Here is a 25,248-nt window from a genome sequence, read left to right as displayed (position 1 = left end):
GAAGAAATGGATGGTTGCAAGACCGGGACAGGAAAAATACAAGATAAGCCCGGAAAAGTCTTGTAGTGTTAAAAAGTAGGGAAGTGTTCAAAACTGACTGAGGAAAAGGGCATGCCAAAAAGGATGTAGGTACCAACTAAAAGGAGCCCTGAATGAGCAAACCTGGGACAATTTGAGCAATAAAATAAATAATGATAATGAGGAATTGTAACCCATAGAATAAAGCAAGTATCTGTCATTCCATACTGATAGAAATGAATAATTTAATAAATAAATAAATAAATGAAGGATAATTATGCAATAGGATTCTAATTAATAAATATAGAATGACTAATAGAAATAGAACACCACTATTAGGCAGACAGTAGGTAATAAGTTTGAGGCAAAATTCATTAATGGATGTTGAAATTAGAGGGCAAGTATATGATAAGTACAGGATATTTGCCATCTCAAAGTCTCATAGTCACATTTTGAAATGACGTACGGGATGATTTTTTAAAAAGTCTTATAGTCACATGATATTTATTATGAAGGGGAAAGAGGTAACTTTACAGTGGAGCAACCCAGCAAATACTACTTTAACCCAGTGACAAAAGTTAATCACCAATAATGGAAGACGTTGACATCAGGTGTTTCCTAATATGATGAACCGAGAAGAGCATATCGCTTTTGTCCTAGTCTTATGAAAAATACATAACCTTGATATAATAATCAGAAAACATCAGACAAACCCAACATGAAAGATAATCTACAAAATAACTGGCCGGTAGTCTTCAAAAGGCTCAAGCTTATGAAAGACAAAGTAAGACTGACCGAGGACCTGATACAGATTGGAGGAAACTAAAGAAAGAACAGTTCATTGCAATATGGAATCCTGGATTGGATCCTGGACCAGAAAAAGATGATATGAGACAACTAATTCTGATAAGGCAAAATTCTACTAAGATCTGTAAATAAGTTGATAGTTTTATATCAGTGTTAATTTCCTGGTTGTAATCAATTTACTGTGGTTATACAAGGTGTTAAGCAGGGGAAGCTGGATGAAAGGTGTGTATGAACTCTATCCTGCAACTTTTCTTTATGACTAATATTATTTTAAAAGAAAATGTTAGAAAAAGAAATATTCTTGGCTGGGAGTGGTGGCTCATCCCTGTAATCCCAGCACTTTGGGAAGCCAATGCAGGGGGATGGCTTGAGCTCAGGAGTTTGAGACAAGGCTGGGCAACATGGTGAGACCCTGTCTCTACCAAAAATACAAAAACGAAATAGCGAGGAATGGTGTGATGTGTGCTTGTGGTCCCAGCCACTCAGGAAGCTGAGGTTGCAGGATCACTTGAGCCCAGAGGGGCAGAGGTTGCAGTGAGCTGAGATTGTACCACTGCACTCCAGCCTGAGTGAGAGTGAGACCCTCTCTCTCAAAAAACAAAAAACGAAACAAAACCAAAAAAAGAGTATTTCAGATAATGTATTACTGGGTTGCTCTTTCATAGATAAAAGGAATCCAGAGCCCTCCTGAATTGAAAAATTCAGAATAATTCTCCAACACCTAATAGCTAATGTTTAACATCAATAGTTTTCTTTTTCTCACTTGATGTAATCTAACTCTAGGGTTTTTCTTAATTATTAGGAGGAAGCAAAGTCTCCCTGTTCATTTAGCAAAGGAAACTGCCCTTATCTTATCTCTTGCTAGATTATAAAAATCAAGGAAAGCATCAGATGAGGCTCTAAACAGAGTTGGGATTGTACTTGCTGCTCTAATTCTCCAAGCAGCCTTTAAAGCTGCAAGCTATTTAATCAAAAACCATTTACTAAGTTCCTATAAATCTAACATGTAGCTTTAGCAGTATACTGCAGTGGTTTGAAAGTTAAAAGTCAAGGATTATAGACATTGTTTGAAATACACAAAGTATTCTGCATATAAATTGTTGTCTTAATCTGTTAGCTACTTTTTTCAAGCCATAGATTTTTCTTGAGCCAATACAATACAGAAAAGCAGAACCAGACTAGAGGAAAGGTCTCCAGACATGACTTAGAAGCTTGGATTCAAGTTCTAACCCCACTACTAATGTTAACATCAAATTCTATAACGTATATGAAAACAAGTTTTTAAATAAGGATAGGGTCACTAGTTTATTAAGTGGGCTGAACTCAGAAGGTTACCCTCAGCTATTAGCTTTATTTTTCTTTCACCACACTCTTCTAACATGGTTGATTGGTTGGAATTCTGTTCATCACCTCTCGACATTTTGGGAAGGTCTCATGGCTTTCATTGTTGGTCATAAGGGTCTCATTTTTAGGTATTAAAAATCCAACCCATCTAAAGCAAAATGGAAGTGTGACAGCTAATTCATTGCCCTTCCACTCATCCCCACCAACAGCCTCCTTCTTGCCTCATCCACAAACACCCCAGCTGAGGCCTAACCCTTGGGTTGAGAACCTGTGTTGGGAAAATGAACTGTGGTCTGTTCTTTCAGTTAGCCTCCGCCTTTCTCACTTCCAAGTCCACAGGGGATTTTGCAAACAAGAGCTCTAGGAGGTCTCAATCATGTCCCACTCTGGATAAATGATGAGCAGAGCAGAACCTTCTCCATGCTTTTGGGGCTAATGTGACTCCATGAAGAACACTGTGAGCCTGTGAAACACCTCGACCTTCTTTCACATCCCAATATGCATCATATATGAATTCTTGTATGTGAAATCTTTGCAAGTTCTCCTCCAACCAGGATTGCCACAGGCCCCTAATGCAGTGTCCCCTCTGGGCCAGCCTCAGAAATAAGTGCCAGAGAGCTCTGAGCCATTTATGTGCTTTGTTCTGTCTCCCCAAGGTGTCTACAGGCTGCCTAGCATGCTATAACTGCTCAAGAATATGTAGGATAGGGACATTTTCCTGGAATTCTCTGGGAGATGCTGTGGTAAGCAGTTAATCTAGTAGTTAAGTGTACCTGGGCTTTAGAGTCAATCACTTCTAGATTCACCAGATTCACTTCCAGATTCACTAGATTCTAGATTCAGTCTTTCAGCTAATATTTATTGAGCATCTAACATGTGCCAGGCTCAGTTTGAGATTCTGAGAGACAGAAGTTAATAGAGCAGTGAACATTCCCTACCCTTGTGGAAACTACATTCTAGCTTGCGAAGCAGATATTCAACAAAGAAACAAAGAAATGAGCATATGATATAAAGAAATCATATACCTCCTAATAATGATGTACCCAGAGGGACACAGCATCACTTCTGTGATATTTCTACCAAAAATATGTGTAACCTGACAGAATTGTGAAGCAATTCCTCAGCAAGCCCACACTGATGAACATTCTACAAGACCATTATTCTGTACTCTTTAAAAATGTCACAAAAAAACAATGAAAAGCTGACACTATTTCAAATTAAATGAGAATAAAAATACCTGAAAACTAAAAGCAATACATAATCCTAGATTAGACCCTGAAGCAGATTTTTTAATGCTATGAAAGGTGTTATTAGTTCTGCTCAAGTTCTGCTCTGCTCATCTCTTGTCCAGAGTGGGATGTGATTGAGGCCCCCTAGAGCTCTTCTTTGTAAAATTTGAGTTGCATTAATGTATTACATTAATGTTAATTTACTATGTTGTATTTACATAAAAATATGGTTATTCTTGAGAGAGACAGACTGAATGAAGTTTTTGGGAATAAGAGTTCCTGATGCTTGCAGTTTATTCCCAAACAGATCAGTGATGGTAACAATAGCAATGACAATAACAAATCACAATAATATCTGGATGTCAGAAAGAACAATAAAAAACAAATAGTCCAAAATATTAATAGTTGTTGAATCTGGGTGAAGGGTATACCAGCATTCATGGAACTATTATTGCCAATTTTTGATATGCTTACAAGTTTTCAAAATAAAAAGTTAAGAAACAAAATCAAATAGTAATAAGTGCTCTGAAGAGGAAATGGGGATAGAGCACAGGGATCGGGGAAGTCTCTTGTGAATGACCTTTGAGTAGAGACCTGAAGGAAGTGAGAAGTGAGAAGACCATGGGAAGGAAAGAGCATTACAGGAAGTCAGAACAGCAGGGGTGAAGGCCCTGACATAGCAGTTTTCTGGTGTGTTTGTGATCAGCAAGGAGGCCAGAGGGACTGGTGCAGAGTGAGTGATGAAGGAGAATGGTAAGAATGATCAGAGGTCAGATCACGGAAAGGACATTAGATTTTATTGTAACTACAGAGAAACTATGCTAAGGTTTTGAGCAGAGTAGTAAAATGGTCTGACTTCCATCTTAAGTAATCACTCTTGGCCACTTTGAAGGAAGTATGGAGCATGGAGCAAGAAATAGAATATAGTTAATATATTCAGTCAGGGAGACCTTGAGGATGGCGGTTGTACAGGTGAGACCAGATGTCAGATTGGGATAATGATAATAGAGGTAGTATGAAGTGCGTGGATTCTGCATATATTTTGAAAGTCTCATTGACGAATGTATTGGCTAATGGACTGAATATGAAGAGGAAGGGAGAAATTGGAGTTTAGGATGATTCCAAGGTTTGAGGTCTATTAACTAGATAAAATGCTATGCCCTTTACTAACTTACAGTCTGTGAAATGAGGAAGTAAGCTGGAGGACTGCTTCCTAGAGGTCCTCAAGGACACACCAGTCAGGAATTCAGGAGCCTTTCTCTATAAGAACCCAACTGTTTCATTTGACCTTTTCAGGTCCCACTATGAACCTCTGGTCCTTATGCCGCCCCAGAGAACACATGAGGGGCACCAGAGCAGAGAGAGATATTCCTTATGACTGCCGATGTGTTTCTGCACCCATCTAGGCCTTGTCCACTGTAGGAGGAGGCCTGGGAGTGGTGGGGAACAGGTTGGAACTTGCTCAGAGCCTTCACAGTTCTCTTTCTCTGTCCACAAGAGCTGACATATGTAGCATGGAAGATGCTTCCTCCCCTTGCATGTCCTTGGGCCACCTCAAGGCTGTACACTTGTTTTCTGGATTGAACACACTCTTCGGTATTGCCCGGCCACCATGGTAGCTCTTCAGCCTTGAGTATGTGCCCCCACTTCTCCTTGCCTCCTCAGAATTGAGTTGTATAACTCTACCTTTGGTTTCAGGCCTCAGGGTCCACAGGAACATTGTTATCTGTTTCACTCTGCTCCAACTCCTTACACTATACTGGCTTGATACCCTCATGTACCCACATGGTTTCTTGAATCTAGCCCCTGTCTGACCCAGGCTGCTGGAAGATAAGACTGCAAGAATAAATTATAAAGGAAAACTGGAGGTCATAACACAGGTGAAAAGGGTCGGAGTCTTGGAGAGGAGAGATGAATACAGGAGATATTTTTAAGGAAAGGGAGATTAGCCTTGGTTACTAGTAGAAAATGGGGTTCAAGATGAGAGAAGGGAGGACACAAAGAGTCTTCTAGGCCAGAACATTGTTCTAGGCCAGCAGATTGAAGGGATGATTCATCTGTCATTTTCTTCCCACTAAATATGGGGAATTCAAACATGTAAGGCAGGCAATCCATTCATTCATTTACTCAACATAGAATGTCTATCCTATGCCAAAGCCTGTACCTGCGTGTTGGAGATCCAACGATGAAAAGAATAGTCCTTGACCTCAGCGTATAGAATAAGAGTATGCAGAATGTCAGTTGTTGTGGTGATGTACTGCTGCAGGTTATGGTAGAATGAGAGGGCACCTGCATGCATAGAATATTAAGCTCTATGTGGAGAAGTCAGGGAGAGCCATTAGAAGCAATATTGGAGCTGAGACTTAGATAATGAGCAGTAGGTCTCCAGGAACATATGTGAGAGAAGATGTCCCAGACAATACAGCACGGACAAGACAATCTGCCCAGGTTTCCATCTTTATTAATCAGTGGAGCATATGCTAAATATATTTGCCTGTGCAACAGTAGAAATACCACAGAAATATCCTCAGTGCAGCTCTTTCTTATTGCAATTGATGTTTTAGGAGCACAATATTTGCCTCAGAGGGCTTTTATGGAGTACTATATTAATTTGCTAGAGCTGCCATAACAGAGTACCACAGACTGGGTGGCATAAACAACAGAAATTTATTCTCTTGCAGCTCTAGAGGCTAGAAGTCCAAGATCAAGGTATTGGTTTCTTCTAGGGCCTTTCTCCTTGCCTTGTAGATAATCACCTTCTCACTGTGTCCTCACATGATTTTCCTCTGTGTGTCCAAATTTCCTCTTCTTACAAGGACACCAGTCAGATCGGACTAGGGTACACCCTAATGACCTCATTTTAAACTACCTCTGCAAAAGCCCTGTCTCCAAATAAAGGCATATTCTGAGGTACTGGGGATTAAGGCATCAACATAAGAATTTGAGGAGGGATACAATTCAGCCAGTGGCAAATACCCACTATTTGCACGGCATTATGAGAAGCAGTACTTGATAAATGAAACCTAGCATAGTACTGAATGTAAATCCTTTTGTTCTGCTGTCCATCACTTAATCTCTAGAACTACTTGATGTATCAATCAGAATATAGAAAGCTCTATACTGTAAAATCCTCACTGCTCTCAACAGTTTTTCTACCTTTTAGACAGCTAGCCAGCCATCATATTTCCATCTTCTCTTTCATTGACCTTCCTAGGGCCCAGCACTCTCTTTGTTCTTAGGGAAAAACACCAGTGTGGTCCCTGGGACTGTACACTTTCTCCCCACTGTCACACAGCAACAGGAGCAGCAACTCAGAATGCAGAGTGGGGAGTGGCCACTGCCGCCCGTGTTGGGCTTTATGGCAATGGCATCAGACAGCTTGGCGTGACTCCTACCTGAGGAGCTGGATGGCTCAGAACCCATACTCTCAGTTGCAACCTCAATGCCACCTGGGCAGGCAGGGGCTCTCTCTGACAGGATTCCAGATCTGAGGAGCATGCTCTGAAACTTGCCATACAATCCATTATAATGCAGATGCTAACTCTCTGAACTCACCTCTTCATTCTCCCTGAAAAGGAGGCCTCTTGCCCAAAACATCAATGAGCAATGTACTAAATTTACTGAAGAATTTGAGGAGAAAAAAAAGGGAGAAAGGTTTATAAAGCACACTTCCGTCAGTAGTTCTCTTACTCAAAAATCTCTGCCTCCATACCACCCCAGAATTTGTTTCCTCCCTGCTCTTTCTGGCACAACTCCCTCATGGCAGCCTCCCCTCACCCCCAACTCCTTTTCTATTCCTGCTTGTCATCTTGTAGTTCAGACCTTACATCTGCAAACTTCACTTCCTCTCAGTATTCAGTAGAAAAAAGGGCTATTATTTTTAAATTGAGATTGGTCCTTGGAACCATCTTCCCTAGCCAGGTAGCTACTCAAAGTATTTCTTCTGAATATATACAGTTCTGTTTCCTAAGAGGAATCGTTGAATCAGCTCTGAAGGTGATAACAATTGCCCTGTATTGTTACAGTGGCATCCACATGCCTCACCAGATATGGCAGAGGTGTGGTGGGGATTTTGAGAAGTCAGAATTATGAAGTAGCCCTTGAGTGCCAGACACCTTGCCAGATACTTTAGATGCTTTATTTTATTTAATCCTCACAACAAATCAGCAGGGAACCTATTATTACTCCTATTTTATGGACAGGGAATTTGGGACTCAGAGAAGTTATATAACTTTCCACACTCACACTGCTGGAGACCAGCAGAGCTGGGAAGGGCAACAAAGCCATTCTGACCCCAAAACCTTCACTGTGTCTCTTCCTCAGGTAGGAAAGCCTCCTCTATCTCTGCACACAAGGGGAGCCTTACAACTTTTGCTTTAGGCTTGGCGTGATGGCTCACACCTATAATCTCAGCACTTCGGGAAGCCAAGGCAGGTGGATCACCTGAGGTCAGGAGTTCAAGACCAGCCTGGCCAACATGATGAAACTCCGTCTCTACTAAAAATACAAAAATTAGCTGGGTGTGGTAGTGGGTGCCTATAATCTCAGCTACTTGGGAAGCTGAGGCAGGGCGAATTTCTTGAACCCAGGAGGCGGAGGTTGCAGTGAGCCAAGATCGTGCCACTGCATTCCAGTCTGGGTGACAGAGTGAGACTCCGTCTCAAAAAAAAAAAAAAAAACTGTCACTTTATTAAGCATCTTAAAGCATCTCATCTTCTGTGGACCTCAGGCATGTCACTTAACATCTTTTGAATCCATTTTCTCAATCTATAAGATTTGGGTACATTATTTAACTTCTTTCTACTACCCTCTCCTTATCCATAAAATAGGGACAGTAATAGTACCTGCCTCATAGGTTAGCTTGACAATCAAAAGATAACCCATGTAAAGTCCTTAGGATAGAGCCTGGTGTATAATAAGAGTACAATAACTACTGGTAGTAAATTAATATATTAATTACTATGTGCCAGTCACTGTGCTTCCTGTTGGAAGTGGCTTCATGGTCTGCAGGAGAGCCCCAGAGCAGGAGGTAGGAAGAGTGGTAACATATCACACATGTTGCACACTGGGGGGTCAGTAGGAGGGAGCATCCAGAAGCACCTGCAAGGAAGGCCAGGCTAGACTCCACAGAAAAGTTAAAGTTAGGTGAACCAGGCATGTTCCAGGTACACCGAATGAGACACAGACCTCCCAGGAAGAACAAACCAAGGCACTTAAGGTTTATGTATCATTGGAAAACTGGAGTCTGCTCTTAGTTTATCTAGGTGCATGGGGTGCAGGAGGGGATGACTAGAAATAATACTGGACACGTGGATTGCCGTAATCCAGCAGAAAGGATCCCGTTTCCCACAGTAAGGAACCTGGTATAACCTAGAACTGAGGGATGCCATCAGAGCACTTAAACAGTTGAATTATATGTTTTAACATTGATTCATACTTCAAGGTTTGAAAGAATGTCTCTGACTATTTCAGCCTCCATTGATAGCTCCTGTTTCTGACATATTAGAGTAGGCAGTGATCAAAACACTCAACTTCACTTGTTAATATAAATATAGGGCTTGTGTCACCCTCAGAAAGTTTTATGCATTGCTATTTGTCTCCAGAATTAGATCTTAGACTTCCTAAAAGTGGAGACTATTTAAAGTCTTTTGTATTTTCTCACCATGCTGAATTCTCAGAGCTGGAAGGGAACTTTGCAGCCACTGAGCTCATCCTCTATATTTACTGGTAGAACCTAAGCCAAGGAGCTTGAGAGACTTGCCCGAGACCACACATTTCATCAGTGGCAGAGCATGCAATCAATCATATCTAGTAACTGTTGCTTTACCAATATACTCATTAATAACTGGTTTTTGGAGCTGGCTATGACAGAGCCAGGTAGATGTAAGAAGAATATTTCAACTTTGAAGTTACCATACAAACTAAAGCAAATCAGTACCTGGAATGTATTGTACTTGCTGTAAAAGAAATCAAGCTGTCAGTGGGGTAAAACTGTTGGTGAGAAATTTAATCCTCATACTAAACATTACATTTCTATAGACCCCCAGTGCTCACTCTCTGCCCATTGAGTTCACACGTGAAATGTTAGAGATGAATGTGGAAATTGCTTTGACAAACTAACCATCAGCCAAACTTGGAACAGATGAGGTGAATCTGCATGACAGCTCGAATGTGAAGGGAGCTGGCTTCGAGAGTCAATGCACGAGGGCTATTGGGCCACAATATGACAGTTATTTCCTCAATTCTTAGATGTCATCATTGAATGGTTTAATATCTTCTCAGAAAAATGAAAACAATGAGCATTTCACTGTCCATTTAAAAATCAAAGATGTAGACCACATGTGAGTATCAAGGAGGAAACCATTTGCTTGTCAAAGTTTCCCTGATGACTTCATTTCAACTCAGAAGTAAAAGCCAGTGCATTATTGGTACAGTGTTAAATAGCCAAGGAAATGTCTGTACAGTGGCAACCGACTTTATGGTTAAATGTCAATGGGCAGGAAACTGAGTTGATATGGTGACTGTGCCTCCTAATTTACTGCATGTGTGGGCAGACTCTTTGCATCAGAACCACCCCTTTCCCATATAGCGTGGACTTTAGATCCTGGCAGAAATAATCAAGTGCACACTGGTTAATTAACTTGATGTGCCACTGCAGAACAGACTGGTAAATCAATACACCTGCTATTACATTCACCTTCAGGCTGCAATTCTCTGTGTTCCAGCGCTCTCATGACTCCCAATTTCTGCATTCCCTGACTAATTGCCATAGAAGTAGTGTTGCTCAACCTGGGAACCACATGGATTATTGCTGAAATTCCAGCAGGCACCAGAAAATGAAATACACTAAGCAGAGAAATTTTGCTAAGAGCACATCAAGGGTGGGATACCTTATGAAAGTCCATTTGGCTTTAAGAGCTTTGGAGACAGAGAGGTCTGTATGTGGATCTTCATTCTGCAACTTACTAGCTATTTAACTTCGGGCAAGTTGCCATTTTTCTGTTTTCTCATCTGTAAAATGAGGAAATAACCTAAAATGGACCCTCGGAGCTACCTTCCCATTCTACCACCGTGCATTACTCTAGTCCATTCACCCTCCCCTGTCTCTGAAATGGTTATTCCACATCTCCCTCCTTCAACTTCGGACATCTCCTCTCTCCACCTCCCATTGTCTCTGACTCAGGAGACAGACTTTTTTCTTTATTCACTGAGAATACAGAGGCAATCGAAAAAGAAAAGCCACATCCAGCCAATACCGATTCCACCAACTCTTCTCCATCTTTCTCCTTATGGCGGCCTGCCTCACTCCAATCTAAAGGCAACCCTTCTTCTCAACTACCCAGGGACATGGCTCCAGCATGCCCCTTTCTCTCTTATGCATCATCAGATTTAACACATGCTGGAGTAAGCTCCAGTATTTAAACAAAACATGACAACAACAACAACAAAAAACTCCCTGGATGCTACATTTCCCTTCAGATATTGCCTTTTTTCACTAATTTTCTTTATAGCAAAGCTTCTCAAACCAACTGTCCATGTTCACTACCTCTGCTCACTTTTTTTCTAGCCATCCTCTCCTGAAACCTCCTCAGTTAGGTTTTCACACTCACCACTTCACTGAATCTGCTACTATTAAGGGCCTCCAAAGACATTCCCTTTATCAAATACAGTAACCAATTCCTAAACCTCGCCTTACTTCACGTTATTATTTGAGATTCATTTCATGCTTTTGGCTATTCTCTCTTCTTTGAATCATTTTCTTCCCTCAGCTTCTAACACATTCCTCTCTTTGAGTCTTCTCCTTCCTCACCAGCCCCTCCTTCTCAAGTTCCTTTGCTTGTCCTTACCAATCTTCTTGCCCTCTAAATACTGGAATGCCCCAGAGCTCTGTCCTCAGATCACTTCTCCTCCATGTCTGCACTCACTGCCTATGTAGTGATCTCATCTAGTCTCATGGTTTTAAATATCATCAATATGCTAATTACTCCCAAGGTATTACTCCAGCTTGGACCTTTCCCTGGAATCCCAGAATCATATATCCAGCTGCCTAACTGGCAACGCCACTTGAATTCCAAATAAGCATTTCAAACTTATTCAAAACTCAACTCCAAATTCAGCCATATCTTACCATAACTATACAAGGCCAAGCTAAAATTGCTTCTGATCAGGATTATCGCAAGTCTCCTCTCCCAACTTGTCTCCCTGTTTCCATCTTGCCCTCCTACAGTTCCACACAGCTGCTAGAGTGACCCTTTTAAATAAAAGTCAGAGCCTGTCACTTCCCTGTTCAAAACCATCACCCTTAGGATAAATTCCAAAGCCCGTGCCATGACCTACAAGGTCCAGCAAGAAGCTAGCCTTGACATCTCTGCTCTTTCTTTCCCCCATCGTTCTTAACCAGACACACCGACCTCCCAGTGCTTCTCAGACACCCTTCCCTTGATCTCTTGTTGGGGCCTCAGCTCTAGGTTTTTCCACTGCCCACAATGCTCTTCTCCAGCATAGCTCAAACAGTCACTGCTTACTTCACGTCTCTGTTCCACTGTCACCGGTCAGAGAAGACTTCCTTGTCACCTTCTAATGCCCAACTGTGGCCTTATTTTCCTGTGTACCTCCTCTCCCTGTCCAAATTTATATTATTTACCACTTTGATTATCTACCTATAGTCTATCTCCACCCACTAGACCTTAAAACCTTAAAAGGAAGGTTTTAATCCTTTTTTAGTGCCGTAGCCCCCAAATCAAGGTCTATGCCTAGCTCAGAGCAGTACCCATGATATTCATTGACATTATTATTATTATTATTATTATTATTATTATTATTATTATTTGGATGGAGTTTGCCCAGGCTGCAGTGCAATGGTGTAATCTTGGTTCACCGCAACCTCACCTCCCAGGTTCAAGCAATTCTCCTGCCTCAGCCTCCCGAGTAGCTGGGATCACAGGCATGCGCCCCCACGCCTGGCTAATTTTGCATTTTTAGTAGAGACAGGGTTTCTCCATGTTGGTCAGGCTGGTCGCGAACTCCCGACCTCAGGTGATCTGCCGCCTCTCTAAGTGCTGGGATTAGAGGCGTGAGCCACCACACCCCACCTGAATGAATTATTTAATGAATGAATGATCCCCTATCCATAAGGTTGCTAGGATGATTACATGAAGTAAATGATATAGAGTAGTTCCAAGCACATGGTAAGGTTCTGAAGAATATCTGTTTCTTTTACATTATTATTATAAATAAAATGGAGCTGGGCCATGGCAGTGGTACATGGAAGCTAATCATTTTATGACATCTGTGATTATCAGGGTTTGCTTCTATTTCTGCATTTCATATGTTCTCATCTGGCCTCTGCTCTTTTAGGGATAATTAGAGAAATTATGTTCCTTTGAGCTCACGTCTAGGGTTTAATTTAACTTGTAGGTATTTCTCTTAAGATTTCCACTTGAACAAGTCACATTCACTTCCAAAACAAATTCTCCAGCTCTAGAGGCAGGCAGGGTCCGATGGCTTCATACAATTTCCCAGCCACATCCCCCAGAGCAAGAAAAATGTGGCAGGTTTCCTGGTATCATACTTGAACATCACACATAAACTTCCAGGGAACACAGAACACCACACCACATATGACGAAGGGTTTGGAAGGAGAAGTAAAGCACATGAGCACAGGAGGGAGACAAGACTGGATGTGTGTAAGCATCCTCCCTGTCACTTTCCCTGTCCTGGCAGCAGAGGCCATGCAGTGACATTTGATGCTTTCCTTTGATAAACAGGACATGCTTTCATCATTTTTTAGAAATTTGAAATATATAAAATGAAAGATATAGTTCCCCAAAAAGCAGATTTGCTTTCCTGCTCCACATCCTCACTGATGGCTAGATGTAGTGTCATCTCCCTGGAGGTGGGGGATAACTCTCCTCTACCCCTCTATCCATCCCCTAAAGACTCACCAGCAGTGGAAAGAGCATGGGGATGGGGATTGGAGGAAGGCAGATTCAATTTGAACCCTGGTCTTGATTCACAGAATCTGTGTGACCTTAGGCAAGTTGCTTAACCACCCTCAGCTTCCATTTCTCCAGGGGTAAAATCGCATCTTCACCGAATGGTTGGGAGGATTAAGATAGGTCGCCTGGTGAAGCACTTAGCTCAGCTCTGTATTCCCAGCTCCTTGGTTCCCCACTTTTGTCCCCCGTCATCCACCATCCACTTATATCCTGTGGAGTTCTCAGAGGGCTCTCCCACACATTATCCTCTGTGTCCTTCATGACAGGGTGGGTGTTATTCTGATTTTGAGACATGAGTAGTCAATTTATTGAATCATCTGAACTCAGTAGGGAGCAAACAGTAAATGATTTTGATTTTTCTGTGTGATGGTGTTTACTTTGATAAACCTCTCCCTGGTTTGCACATCCCATGACAAAACCTTGGCAGATTCTTTACCTTCCTGTTCACTTTAATGTATTAAATATCCTTCTAAAATAAAACTTCGGTCTTACCTCCTGTGTAAGCCTCCCTTCCTCCAGCATCAGTCCAGTTTATAGCCTGAAGGACTTCAAGTGAAGAGGGTCTGTACTGCTCCTTTGCTGCATCCAGGTCCTCACCTCAAAGTGGCTCAATCTCAACGAATGATTGTCTCATAGCCCCCTCTCACTTAGCTTTTTCAGAGATGAGGTGTCCTCTTCAAAATCAGTGCTATGCTCCCAAGCACACAGGACTCACTGCCCTGTATCCATCAGGATACACTAGCTTGTGCCTCAGCAACGAGCAACTCCAAAATAACTCAGTGACACCTCCCTCTTCCCCCTTCTTTGACAGTTCTGACTCCTCTATTAGTTTGAGCTGTAGGGCAGAGGGAAAGGGACAAAAGTCTTAGCTGGCCCACTCTTTCTGACCTTTCTGCAGGTTGTTACAGCTTCTCTGGCTAGCCTTTTCTAGCTGATGATGCCCTATTAGCAGCCCTAGTGGGGCTTCTCAGAGGGCTTTGCAGGGCCTCTTTTTTGTATGGCTCCCTGAAGTGGACAGCTGGCTTCACACAACCACACCTGACTTCAGGAGGGCAAGTAAGTACAATCCCACCACATGCATAACATGCAGGAGGGTGGGGAGAACAGCATTGTACCAGTTATCTATTGCTGTGTACACACAATAGATACCCAATTTAATGACTTAGAACACCAGTCATCTTTTTAGTTGAAGAGTGTGTGGGTTGACAATTTGACAAGGACTCAGCTGGACAGTACTTCTGGTCTCATCTAGACTCCCTTATGCCCGCAGGACAGCAGGGTGGCTCTGCTTCTGGACTCTATCCTAGAGTGGCAGGGAATTGACTGGACCATGTGTCTCATAATCCTTCAGGCTACATCGGGCAGTTTGGTAGGTTTCTAGAGGGAGGACAGAAGTATGCAAGGCCTCTTAAGGCCTGGGCTTGGAACTGCCTTAAAATTGCTTCTGCTGCCTTCTATTGGTTAAATTTCAGAAACCAACAATATTCAAGGAGTGGGAAACTAGGCTCCACTTTTGATAGATCGAGATGCAAATTCACATTGCAAAGTGCATGGATAAGGGAAAGGGGAGAGAACTGCAGTCTTTTTGTAGTTTACCCCAAACACTAATGACCACCATATCTTCCTGGACTTTTGAAGTGGAACTTAGGGGGTTAAGACAGAGGTGGTTGGGCTTGGCAAGGCTATGTAAACTTGTCTGATATATTGTGTAGGGGGAGTCTGACCACACTTATGGAGACCCTTATTAGACAAGAGTACTGAGCACCACTTGTTTCTTCTTCTCTTTTTAAATTACTTTTGTGATTTTATTTTTAATTGACATAAAATAATTGTACCTATTTATGGAGTACATAGTGATTTTGCAACACATGTAAAGTATAGTGATCACATCAGGGTAATTAGCATATCCATAACATCAAACATTTATCATTTTTTTGTGTTGGGAACATTCAAAAGTATCCTCCTTCTAGCTATTTGAAACTATATAATGTATTGTTGTTAACTATAGTTATCCTACAGTGCTATAGAGCACTAGAACTTATTCTTCCTATCTAGCTGTCATTTTTTAGTAAAAAATATCTCCCTATCCTCCCTTCTCCCTGCCCTTGCCAGTCTCTAGTATCCTCTGTTCTACTTTTAACTTCTACGAGATCAACTTTTTTTAGCTTCCACATATGAGTGAGAACATGCAGCATTTAACTTTCTTTTCCTGGCTTACTTTATTTAACATAACGTCCTCCTGTCCCATCCATGTTGCCACAAATGACAGAGTTTCATTCTTTTTTATGGCTGAATAGTATTTCATCATGTACATGTACCATATTTCCTTTATCGATTCATTGTGTTATTGGACCCATAGATTGACTCCATATCTTGGCTATTGTGACTAGTGCTACAATTAACGTGGGGGTGCAGATGTCTCCTCAGTATAATGATTCCCTTTTCTTTAGATAAATTCCCAGCAGTGGGATTGCTGAATCACGTGGTAGTTCTATTTGTAGCTTTTTGAGGAACCCCCATACTGTTCTTCATAGTGGTTGTACTAGTTTACATTCCCACAAACAAAATGTCTGTGAGTTCCCTTTTCTCTGCATTTGTCATTTTTGTCTTTTTGATAATAGCCATTGTAAGTGGGGTGAGATGATGCTTCACTGTGGTTTTGATTTGCATTTCCCTGATGATTAGTGATGTTGAACTTTTTAAATATATTTGTCAGCCATTTGTATGTCTTCTTTTGAGAAATGTCTGTTCAGATCATCTTCTCATTTTTAAATTGGATTGTTTGGAGGGTTTTTTTTTTGCCATTGAGATGCTTGAGTTTCTTCTATATTCTAGATATTAATCCCCTGTCTGATGCATATTGTGCAAATACTTTTTCCCATTCTATAGGTTGTCTCTTCACTCTGTGTCAGTGGGGATAGTGCCATGCACACAGCAGATCTCACCCCCACAGCCTGGATCTGCATGATCCATTGATCATAAGAGAGACTGGGTCCATCATTGCATTGCAGCTCCAGAAACTAAAACGATCACTTTCTTTCAAGACCAAGAGTTTATGGAGCAAAAGTGCTGACAGCTTCCTCCAGTTTCCTTTGCTGTGTAGAAGCTTTTTAGTTTGATATCTGAGCATCTTTTTTCTGCAGCTTTGGGCCATACATGTTTATTCCAGGCAACAGAAAGAACTCCCATGGATATTCAATTACAAAAAGAAACCACCTTAAAGGTGAAGTGACTTGTTGCTGGGTGAAAAGAAAAACTATGTACTAAGGACTAGCGATGAGAAAGCAGAGTAAACAAGAGGGACTTTTAAAAGGCCACTGTGGGGATGGACAGAGCAAGGTGCACCATGGTGCAAGCTGTCATCAGAGTCCAGAATCTTCCAGTTCCCGGAGCCAGAATAGAGGGGTAGATTAAACTCAAACCCAGACCTGCCAGAATCTTGTGCTTTTCCGAACCTGTTTTGGTGCCTTTTCATAAGTCCCAGAGGCAAAGGAGAAATGGTCTAGTTTGTCATGGCCAAAACAAGAGGGAGGGCGGCAGGAAGAGCAGAGAAAGTCAAAAGGATAATACAATATGTCGTATGTCCTACAGACACACACACACACAGGTTACTTATCCATATGCTTCAGACCCAAGCAGACTTGAGAGTTCCTGGTTTGTGCTCTGTGGATAGTTTAGTGAGATTGATTTTGAGCCAGACAATAGACTCTTCTGCTTTGTTGTGTGCAGAGACAAGTGGCTGTTAAGTGATCATAAGAGAGAAAGGCCAGCTTTACACATGTAGCCTTTGAGCCCATGAGTTTGTATACTTAATATTTCCAATGATTCAAATTCAAAAGGCAAATTATATCAAAATCCAATGTGGTGGGACACTTTGACAGCACACTGGTAGGACTTTAAGGAGGCAGGGGAGGAGGAGCGGGGGCAGAATCAAAGGCAAAATAGGACCTCTTTCTGCTCATCTGGCTTAGTGGCAGGGGCGGGGGAAATTCCCTCTTTACTAGGCACTGCCATCACCCCACCCACACAGGGACATTTATGAGCCTCCTCAAGACTGAAGGTGTCAGTGGGGACTGTGTAGTGCACACAGCAGACCTTACCCCCACAGCCTAGGTCTGCTTGATCCATTGATCGTAAGAGAGACTGTTCTGTCATTGCATTGCAGCTCCAGAAACTAAAACGATCACTTTCTTTCAAGACCAAGAGTTTACGGAGCAAAAGTGCTGACAACTTCTTCCAGCGAACCAACAGCGAAGACACGAAACTGCAAGCACACATGGTGGCTGAGATCAGCCCCAGCTCCAGCCCACTCCCTGCTCCAGGAAGCCTGACGTCCACACCCGCCAGGGCTGGCCTGCATCCAGGTGGCAAGGCTCATGCCTTTCAGGAATACATCTTCAAGAAGCCCACTTTCTGTGATGTCTGCAACCACATGATAGTGGGTAAGGCCTCCCACCCCTTTCTCCAGATCCCAGCACCCCCAGAAAGCTGACAGAGAGTGGTGTGCCACGGGTCCAGGTACCTACGGACAGATGCTAGGCCTCAGAGATTTACATGTGGGAAGATCATTCAGGAGTGCTTTGGGGAACAATATTTGTGAGAAGGTAAGGGAAGCAGCACTGGGTAGTGGGAGAAGTTGGGTTGTGATATAGTTGTAATCAGGACTTCAGCTGATCCCCTGTAGATCCCTAAAGCCCTTTAGCGTGTTCTTGCATTGAGGCTCGAGGTCTGGGTCTTTGAACACCTGCATCAGCCTGTCACTGCATGTGGGCAACAAGTGAGACCTGGAATGCTTGTTGCTTCCCCCCAAAAAAAGCCAATGTCTGTCATATGTGCACGGTCATATCAGTGACATCCAATATGGCCTGGAAGTCAGGGTTCTGCAGTTCTCCTCACCCTTTGCCAAGGCTCAGTTAAGGGGTAGGATATTCGAAATGGTGGGCAATATTAACCCTTCTTACAATCACACACAAGGCTTGTTCTCATTTTCAGAAAACCTTTATGTACTCATGTTCTCATTTTCTAGTCCGTATGACTCATTTTCTTCTTTTAAATGGCCCCATTTAGGAACAGTGCTTGTATCAGTCAAAGATTTCCACCAGAAAGTTGCCTAAAAGCCACCCTAAAAAGTAGTTTTAAAGTGCTGAAAAGTTTAGAAGTTCTTTAAAAATGGCCATGTTTTACTCTCACTCAGGCATCTTCAGATCAGCTGAGATCTGGCTGATCCAGACTCAGCTTTGTTATTGCATCTTCTCTCTACTCCTTATCTCCTGCCCTCTCCTTGAACCAGTGGGCTAGCCACATCATGCACTTCTCATGGCGAGGACAATTGGGAGCATGCAAAGCCTCTTAAGGCCTTGGGCCGGAGGTGGCATACTGTGACTTAGTCTACTGGCATTTCGTTAGCTGAATTAAGTTATGTGGCCAAATCCACAGTCAAGGCAGGGGCAACCAACCCCCTAGCCCCCACCTGCCGTCTCTAGTAGCAAGGACTGCAAGCCACCTGGCAAAGGGCTTGGATACAGGGAGGGGTGGAGAATGGGCTCAGTATGTAATCTACCATTTAGGATGCTCTCTGGATTACTGATCTTTTTTTGTTTGGTAGAGTCTGCTAAGTCTTGGAGCTCCCACCCTTCTACTTCACATCTCCATATGGACTTAATGCCTAGCATCTGACTGTCAGCTTGGGGTTGCTGTGCCGGGGGCGGTGGAGGGTCTCATCACGTCTCATGCTCAACAATACTTAGACACTTCGGCCTCTAACTTAGTTTCTGTGCCTGCCTGGCTTCTGAATCTGTGTCACTTTCAATTTCCACACACATTTCCACCAGGCCTTTTCAAGGCAGTGTTATTCATAAGTAACCCTTAAATAGGTGACGATGAGCCTCTATTTTAGATCTCATTGTGATGAGTGTGAAAAGACAGAGGATGTATTTTTAAAAATGAGTAACAGAAATGAGTTCACCTCTGAGGAATGTCATAGTCATTACGCTAAAGAGGATTCTAGGTACACCTCAAGTACAACAACAATTTTGAAAGACTCTATTTTGAATATCACTAAAAACAATGTGCTATGCTAAAGAGAATTGCACTGCACTTTTCTCTTGTCAGAAATAAATTTACATTGCAGCTGCCATTTTGTCTTTATAAAGAAAGAAAAAAAAAGAATCAACAAGTCTCACTGCTCTTTTCAAGGACAGAAACAAAGTAAACCAAATATTATGCTCCTTTCAGGAAAGAACAAAGGGATTTAGAAAGGGGATATGGGGCAGAAGGGAAAGAGAGAGAAAGAAAAGGCAGGAGGAAGGAGGTGAGAAGAGGAAAAGAAATGGAGATGAAGTAGGGGCTGGTATATGCTCTAACTTCCTAAAACAATACATAGAGTATTTTAATTATCTGATAATGGAGCGCAATTGATCTGCCTCTCTCTCTTTCTTGACCCTTCAGACATAGCATTCTGTCTCCACATAGATTACCTAAAGATTTCTTTCCTTCAAGCCACAGGTTATCTTCATATATCTGCCTCTCTCTCTTTCTTGACCCTTCAGACATAGCGTTCTGTCTCCACATAGATTACCTAAAGATTTCTTTCCTTCAAGCCACAGGTTATCCTCATATTCTAGATTTTAGGGAAAGACTACCTACTGTTATCCCCTTAGAATGACATCTCAGAAAAGATATTAAAGCTGTTTGTTTTTTCCTTTCTACTGGGAACCAAAGGCTGTATAATGATAGCCAAGAAGAATCAAACCTCATCTGTGCACTTTCCAGCCGACAGATACTTCTTTAAAAATAAAATGAACCTCACACCCTCCGTGTACACTCACAGTTCAGTTTATAAGGACTCACATTTGTGCCTTCCCAACACCTGTGCCTTGAAGATGGAAAGGCCACACTCTTGCCATAAGATCCCTGATCAACAAAAGTAGACCAGGACCCCAGTCTCATTCACTGCCCATCCATTTCTAATTTCCTTAGCTTCTTATTGCCAGCTAGGCCCTTGCCCTTGGACTTGATGCCTGAAACTGCTACTTACCAGGCTCTCAGACTTGTTGTGTTAAGCAGGCACCATGGCATGCCCTCCAGCTAACCTAACCTTGCCTTCAACACATTGCTACCCTTTATGATCACCTCTTAAGCTATCCCTTCCCAGAAACTTTGGTCACCTAAGCAAGCCAAAGATGATCACCCCAGCTCTTCATAGAGACATGAGAGAAATAGGCAGTTAGGTGTGTCTGTCAGCTTCAATGCTGAATGCCCCTGCCTTTGAGTCACCAGGACTCCATACTGAGTCTTAGTCTAAGAGAATTCTGAGCTGTCTCTTGTACTTGGCTAGAGGAACATACTTCCTCCACCAAGCAGATCCACTCTTAGGCCTTGACAATGAGAGTTAGAGGTGGGAGAACTCAGCTTCACTGTGTATCACCTAAATGTATTCCATTTATGGCATTCTATCTTACATTGAATTAACTGTCTACAATGACTCATTTCAGGAAAGCATTAAATCTGTGTGATAATCTGCATCTCATTGAAATTTCAAAGACTTCAACAAGTCAACATGTACTATTAATATAACTAACTCAATGCATGAGTCTACTTCATCAAATAAGGAGATGTTTCTAAGGGACTCCATTCTGTTTATTGCCAGATATCTTGTTTCAAAAACTATTTTTAAATTAACTAAATGTTTTTAATTGAAATTCACTTAGAAGACACAGCATATTAAATGGAGTCATATTTCCTAAACAGATATTTCGAAAAATGTATTTCATTGCCTAAAATTTCAAGTTTCTTTATACAGTTGCTACACAAAGAATCATTCACTTCCATAACTGGTATCCATTGGGGGAAATAATAATGACAATGTCTTAGGAAAGCATCCCTAGAAGCAGGGCCTGAGATGGGGTGTCTTATGAAAGGGATTTGTTGTGGGGAGTGCCCTCAGCAGAAGGAGAGTCAAAGAAGCAGGAGAGGCAGGGGAAGTAGCTAAGCAAGGGTGTGGTCTCAGCTGGAATCTGCTTCAGACTGATTCCACCGAGTGGTCCTACCTTCACACACAGGACTAGCCTTTGTACATTTCCGTCCCTCAGTCATTGGCTATGTCTGCCCCCAGGAAGTAGTGAGAGTGCAGCATTCCAGGCAAGGAGCATCCCTCTTGGCCAAGGACAGCTCCCTGGAAAAAAAAGGGGGGCATCTGTGAGTCATTGCCTGCCAACACTCACAGCACTAGAATGGTAAATAAGATCAGGACAAGGGTCCACTATATCTGTAAACATACTTTAATGCTACAAGATGAACTATAAAACACTCCCCACTAGGAACAAATTTAAAATGCAGATGAACCCTGCAATTGCTGTACCTAAAACATTATATTGCCATTATAATGAATAATATATCATGAGAAAATACTACATTACACTGAGTCCCAGACCTTCCTGCTGGGCTGTTGTTTGACCATTAGGTTGTTTTCTGACCTATTCTGACCTCATCCCATTGCTCAACAAAGCCATAAGCCATTAATCAAACCTTGAATGGAAAAACTATATATATGTATACACACCACACACACACACACATACACACACACACGCACACACACACACACACACATACATAAAGACATTGAACTAAAAAGACAAAGCAATGTTTGCTCATCAATGAAGTTGTCTCTTGGCAAGAAAGGCCAAACAAAGATCAAGGGGAATATTAAAAAGTAAATGTCAACTCTGGGTATTCTTAGAATGAAATTGCATCTCTGAGGTTCTGTCCATCATTTAATTGAAGTTGTTTTAGGAACTGTACAGCTTGTAAATAATAAAATACAAATGCTCTCTAAAACTTGCATTTTTAATGTTTCACATAGATCCTCTCCTTTGGGCCATAGTATGCTTCCATTTTAAAATGCAGCACCCAGAACTCAGTAGTTTGCCCAATGCAATTATTAATCTCTGGTGTCCAGAACTTTGCTGCTACTTTACTACTACAGGACAAAAAATGCAGTGTAATGTCTGGTCCAACACATGCAAATAGTTCCTTTCTCTTCTTTGCACATTCAGCCCACTTGAGAGAATCCTACTAATTATGGTCACAGAATTTTATTTTATTTTATTTTACTTTACTTTATTTTATTTATTTATTTGAGATGGAGTCTTGCTCTGTCGCCCAGGCTGGAGTGCAATGGTGTAATCTCAGCTCACTGCAACCTCCATCTCTTGGGTTTAAGCAATTCTCCTGCCTCAGCCTCCCAAGTAGCTAGGATTACAGGCAGGTGCCACTGTCCTTGGCTAATTTTTGTATTTTTAGCAGAGACAGGTTTCGCACGTTGGCCAGGCTGATCTTGAACTCCTGACCTCAAGTGATCTGCCCACTTCGACCTCCCACCGTGCTTGAATTACAGGCATGAGCCACTGCACCCAGCCTCGTCACAAAATTTTAAGTGAAAATAAGTAAAGCTGGAACATAGTCATGGTAAGGAGATGGTGACCCAGCAGATAAGGAATGTTTGCAGGAGATGGCAATGTTTGGCCTGGAAAAGACTTTGAAAACTGTTATCTTAAAATAGTTGAAAAGATCTCATCTGGAAGAACGTTTAAACTCACTTGGAGTCCCAAGTGCAAAATGACAGATGATACTGTGAGGCACAGTTCAAAACACTAAAAAGAGGAGTTTCTTAAAGCAGTTTCAGAAGTAGGCTCCACTGGCACAGTGGCTTGCACCTGTAATCTCAGCTACTGGGAAGGGTAAGGTAAGAGGATAGCTTGAGGCTAGGAGCTTAAGACCAGCCTGGGCAAAACAGTGAACCCCCCACTCCCAACCCAGTCTCTAAAAAAAAAATCAAATGAGTAAAATTAAATAGAATAAAGTTAGGCAGGCATAGTAACACACACCTGTAGTCTCCGCTATTCGGGAGGCTAAGGCAGAAGGATCACTTGAGCCCAGGCGTTCGAGGCTACGATGAGCTATGATCACACCACTGCACTCCAGCCTGGGCAACAGAGTGAGACTTCATCTCTTGAAAAAAATTTAAGAAAGAAGATGTAAGCTCTGTGGATTAGAGGAGGGGATAAACTACGTGCTTGGAAAATGCTGTCTAGCCTACCCCCTTTGGATATTCACAGCACACATTAGCATTTTGAAGTCCTGCCAACCTGAAAACAACCCAGGTGTTCTCAGTGGAGAACAGAGGCAGTGGGGCAAATGGATTGTAACTAAGGAGTTCTCTATCAACAGCTACTTTTCCGTAATTCCATTTGGCTGCTGTTGAACACAATTTGGCATGTATCTCTTTAATATACATAATTCAGAGAGAATTTCTAACACTCCCAAAGGCAGATTCATTAAAGAGTTGTTAAGACTTCAATATAAGGTCCATCCAGTGTTCTCACAGAGATTATTAATTATAAATGACACACATGAACATATGGCTTGTACACAGCACCTTTCAACTAAAAAAAGCACAACATATTTTTAAGTTAGTGTCTGCTATTATTTTTCTGAAATTTTATGCTTGCTGCCAAGTACTGTGTATTTTAAGAAATCTCTCATTGAAAATTACTTAAATGAAACAGTAAACCACAATCCTTCCAGCAAAGATTGAGCAAAAATTGATGCTGGTAGATTTCAAGGAGGATGTATCCTAGAGTCTCACACAGAAATGGAAGTGACACTCTTTAGGGGATACTGTTGTGCTCTGGAGCATTGCATGTCATCTTAAAAAATCCTTGAGCTGCCATCAAAAGAGAAGACAGGACAAGAGGAAGTGAGGAGGCCTGCTCTTGTTACCATATTTCCCCTGCTCTCCCACAAGTAATCACTTCTCCATGGAATGTCCTAATACTATTTTCTGGGCCCATTTTTTTTAATGTTGTATAATACTCTCCTCTTTTTATTATTATTATTATACTTTAAGTTTTAGGGTACATGTGCACAATGTGCAGGTTTGTTACATATGTATCCATGTGCCATATGGTGTGTTCTGGGCCCATTTTTAGTCATTTGGCTGTTCCTACTGGAACATCTGAATGCCCTTCCTTCCTACTCTGTCTATCAATCCAGTCCTACATCTATCAAGACCCAATTAAAATGCTTTCTGCAGTTCTATGGTGATCACTTATTTTCTCTGAATTTCCATGTTATTGACAGTGTAGACTTTGGTAAGCTCCTTGAAGATACAGCCAGCTCTAATTTATGAGCCTATTCCCACTAAAGCTACACAGCATACACCTGGCACACAGTGAGTATTTTTAAAACAGTCATTAGTAAATGGGAAAAAAAATAGTTTGCCTTCAAATAAGGGTAAAAACAACAGAAACAGAAGCAAATGTAAGCAAAAATAAAAGAACAACATGGAAAAATTTTCTAATTTTTCTAAAAGTCACTCCCAACTATATCAAAGCTCCAGCCTGCCCAAAAGGCAGCCTGACACAGAGACCCTCTTTCCTCATCTGTCATCTTTCTCTTGATTTCTCCTTTGTGTTGCATATTTTAATGCAAAGATACTTGGTGCACAAAGGTCATAACAGGGATATCTTCATTGTGAATTATATCCATACCCAAATAAAATGGCATCCTATCCAGAGTCTCGCTCTGTCACCCAGGCTGGAGTGCAGTGGCACAATCTTGGCTCGCTGCAACCTCCACCTTCCAGGTTCAAGTGATTCTCCTGCCTCACCCTCTCGAGCAGCTGGGATTACAGGTGCCTGCCACCACGCCTGGCTAACTTTTGTATTTTTAGTAGAAAGTGCGTTTCACCATGTTGGCAAGGCTGGTTTTGAACTTCCGCACTTGGATGATCCACCTACCTCGGCCTCCCAAAGTCCTGGGATTACAGGTGTGAGCCACTGCACCCGGCC

At 42.0% G+C, this 25,248-nt stretch overlaps 1 protein-coding gene across 3 annotated transcripts in view; it reads left to right on the top strand.

Annotated features, from left to right (window-relative positions):
* STAC (SH3 and cysteine rich domain) overlaps window positions 1-25,248 on the top strand; it is a 166,990-nt gene that overhangs the window by 43,950 nt on the left and 97,792 nt on the right. For 2 of the 3 annotated variants that reach the window (XM_032162109.2, XM_032162110.2), the window contains one exon: window positions 17,562-17,838. In XM_032162109.2, the coding sequence (XP_032018000.1) occupies window positions 17,562-17,838 (277 nt within the window). The remainder of the gene's footprint in view (window positions 1-17,561; window positions 17,839-25,248) is intronic. The other variant, XM_058442987.1, reaches the window with a different exon arrangement.

The sequence above is a fragment of the Hylobates moloch genome, unplaced genomic scaffold (genome assembly GCF_009828535.3).
Source record: "Hylobates moloch isolate HMO894 unplaced genomic scaffold, HMol_V3 SCAFFOLD_8, whole genome shotgun sequence".
NCBI classification, from domain to species: Eukaryota; Metazoa; Chordata; class Mammalia; order Primates; family Hylobatidae; genus Hylobates; species Hylobates moloch.
Note: the sequence above shows the minus strand (reverse complement) of the source record. Positions and strands in the feature narration are given on the sequence as shown.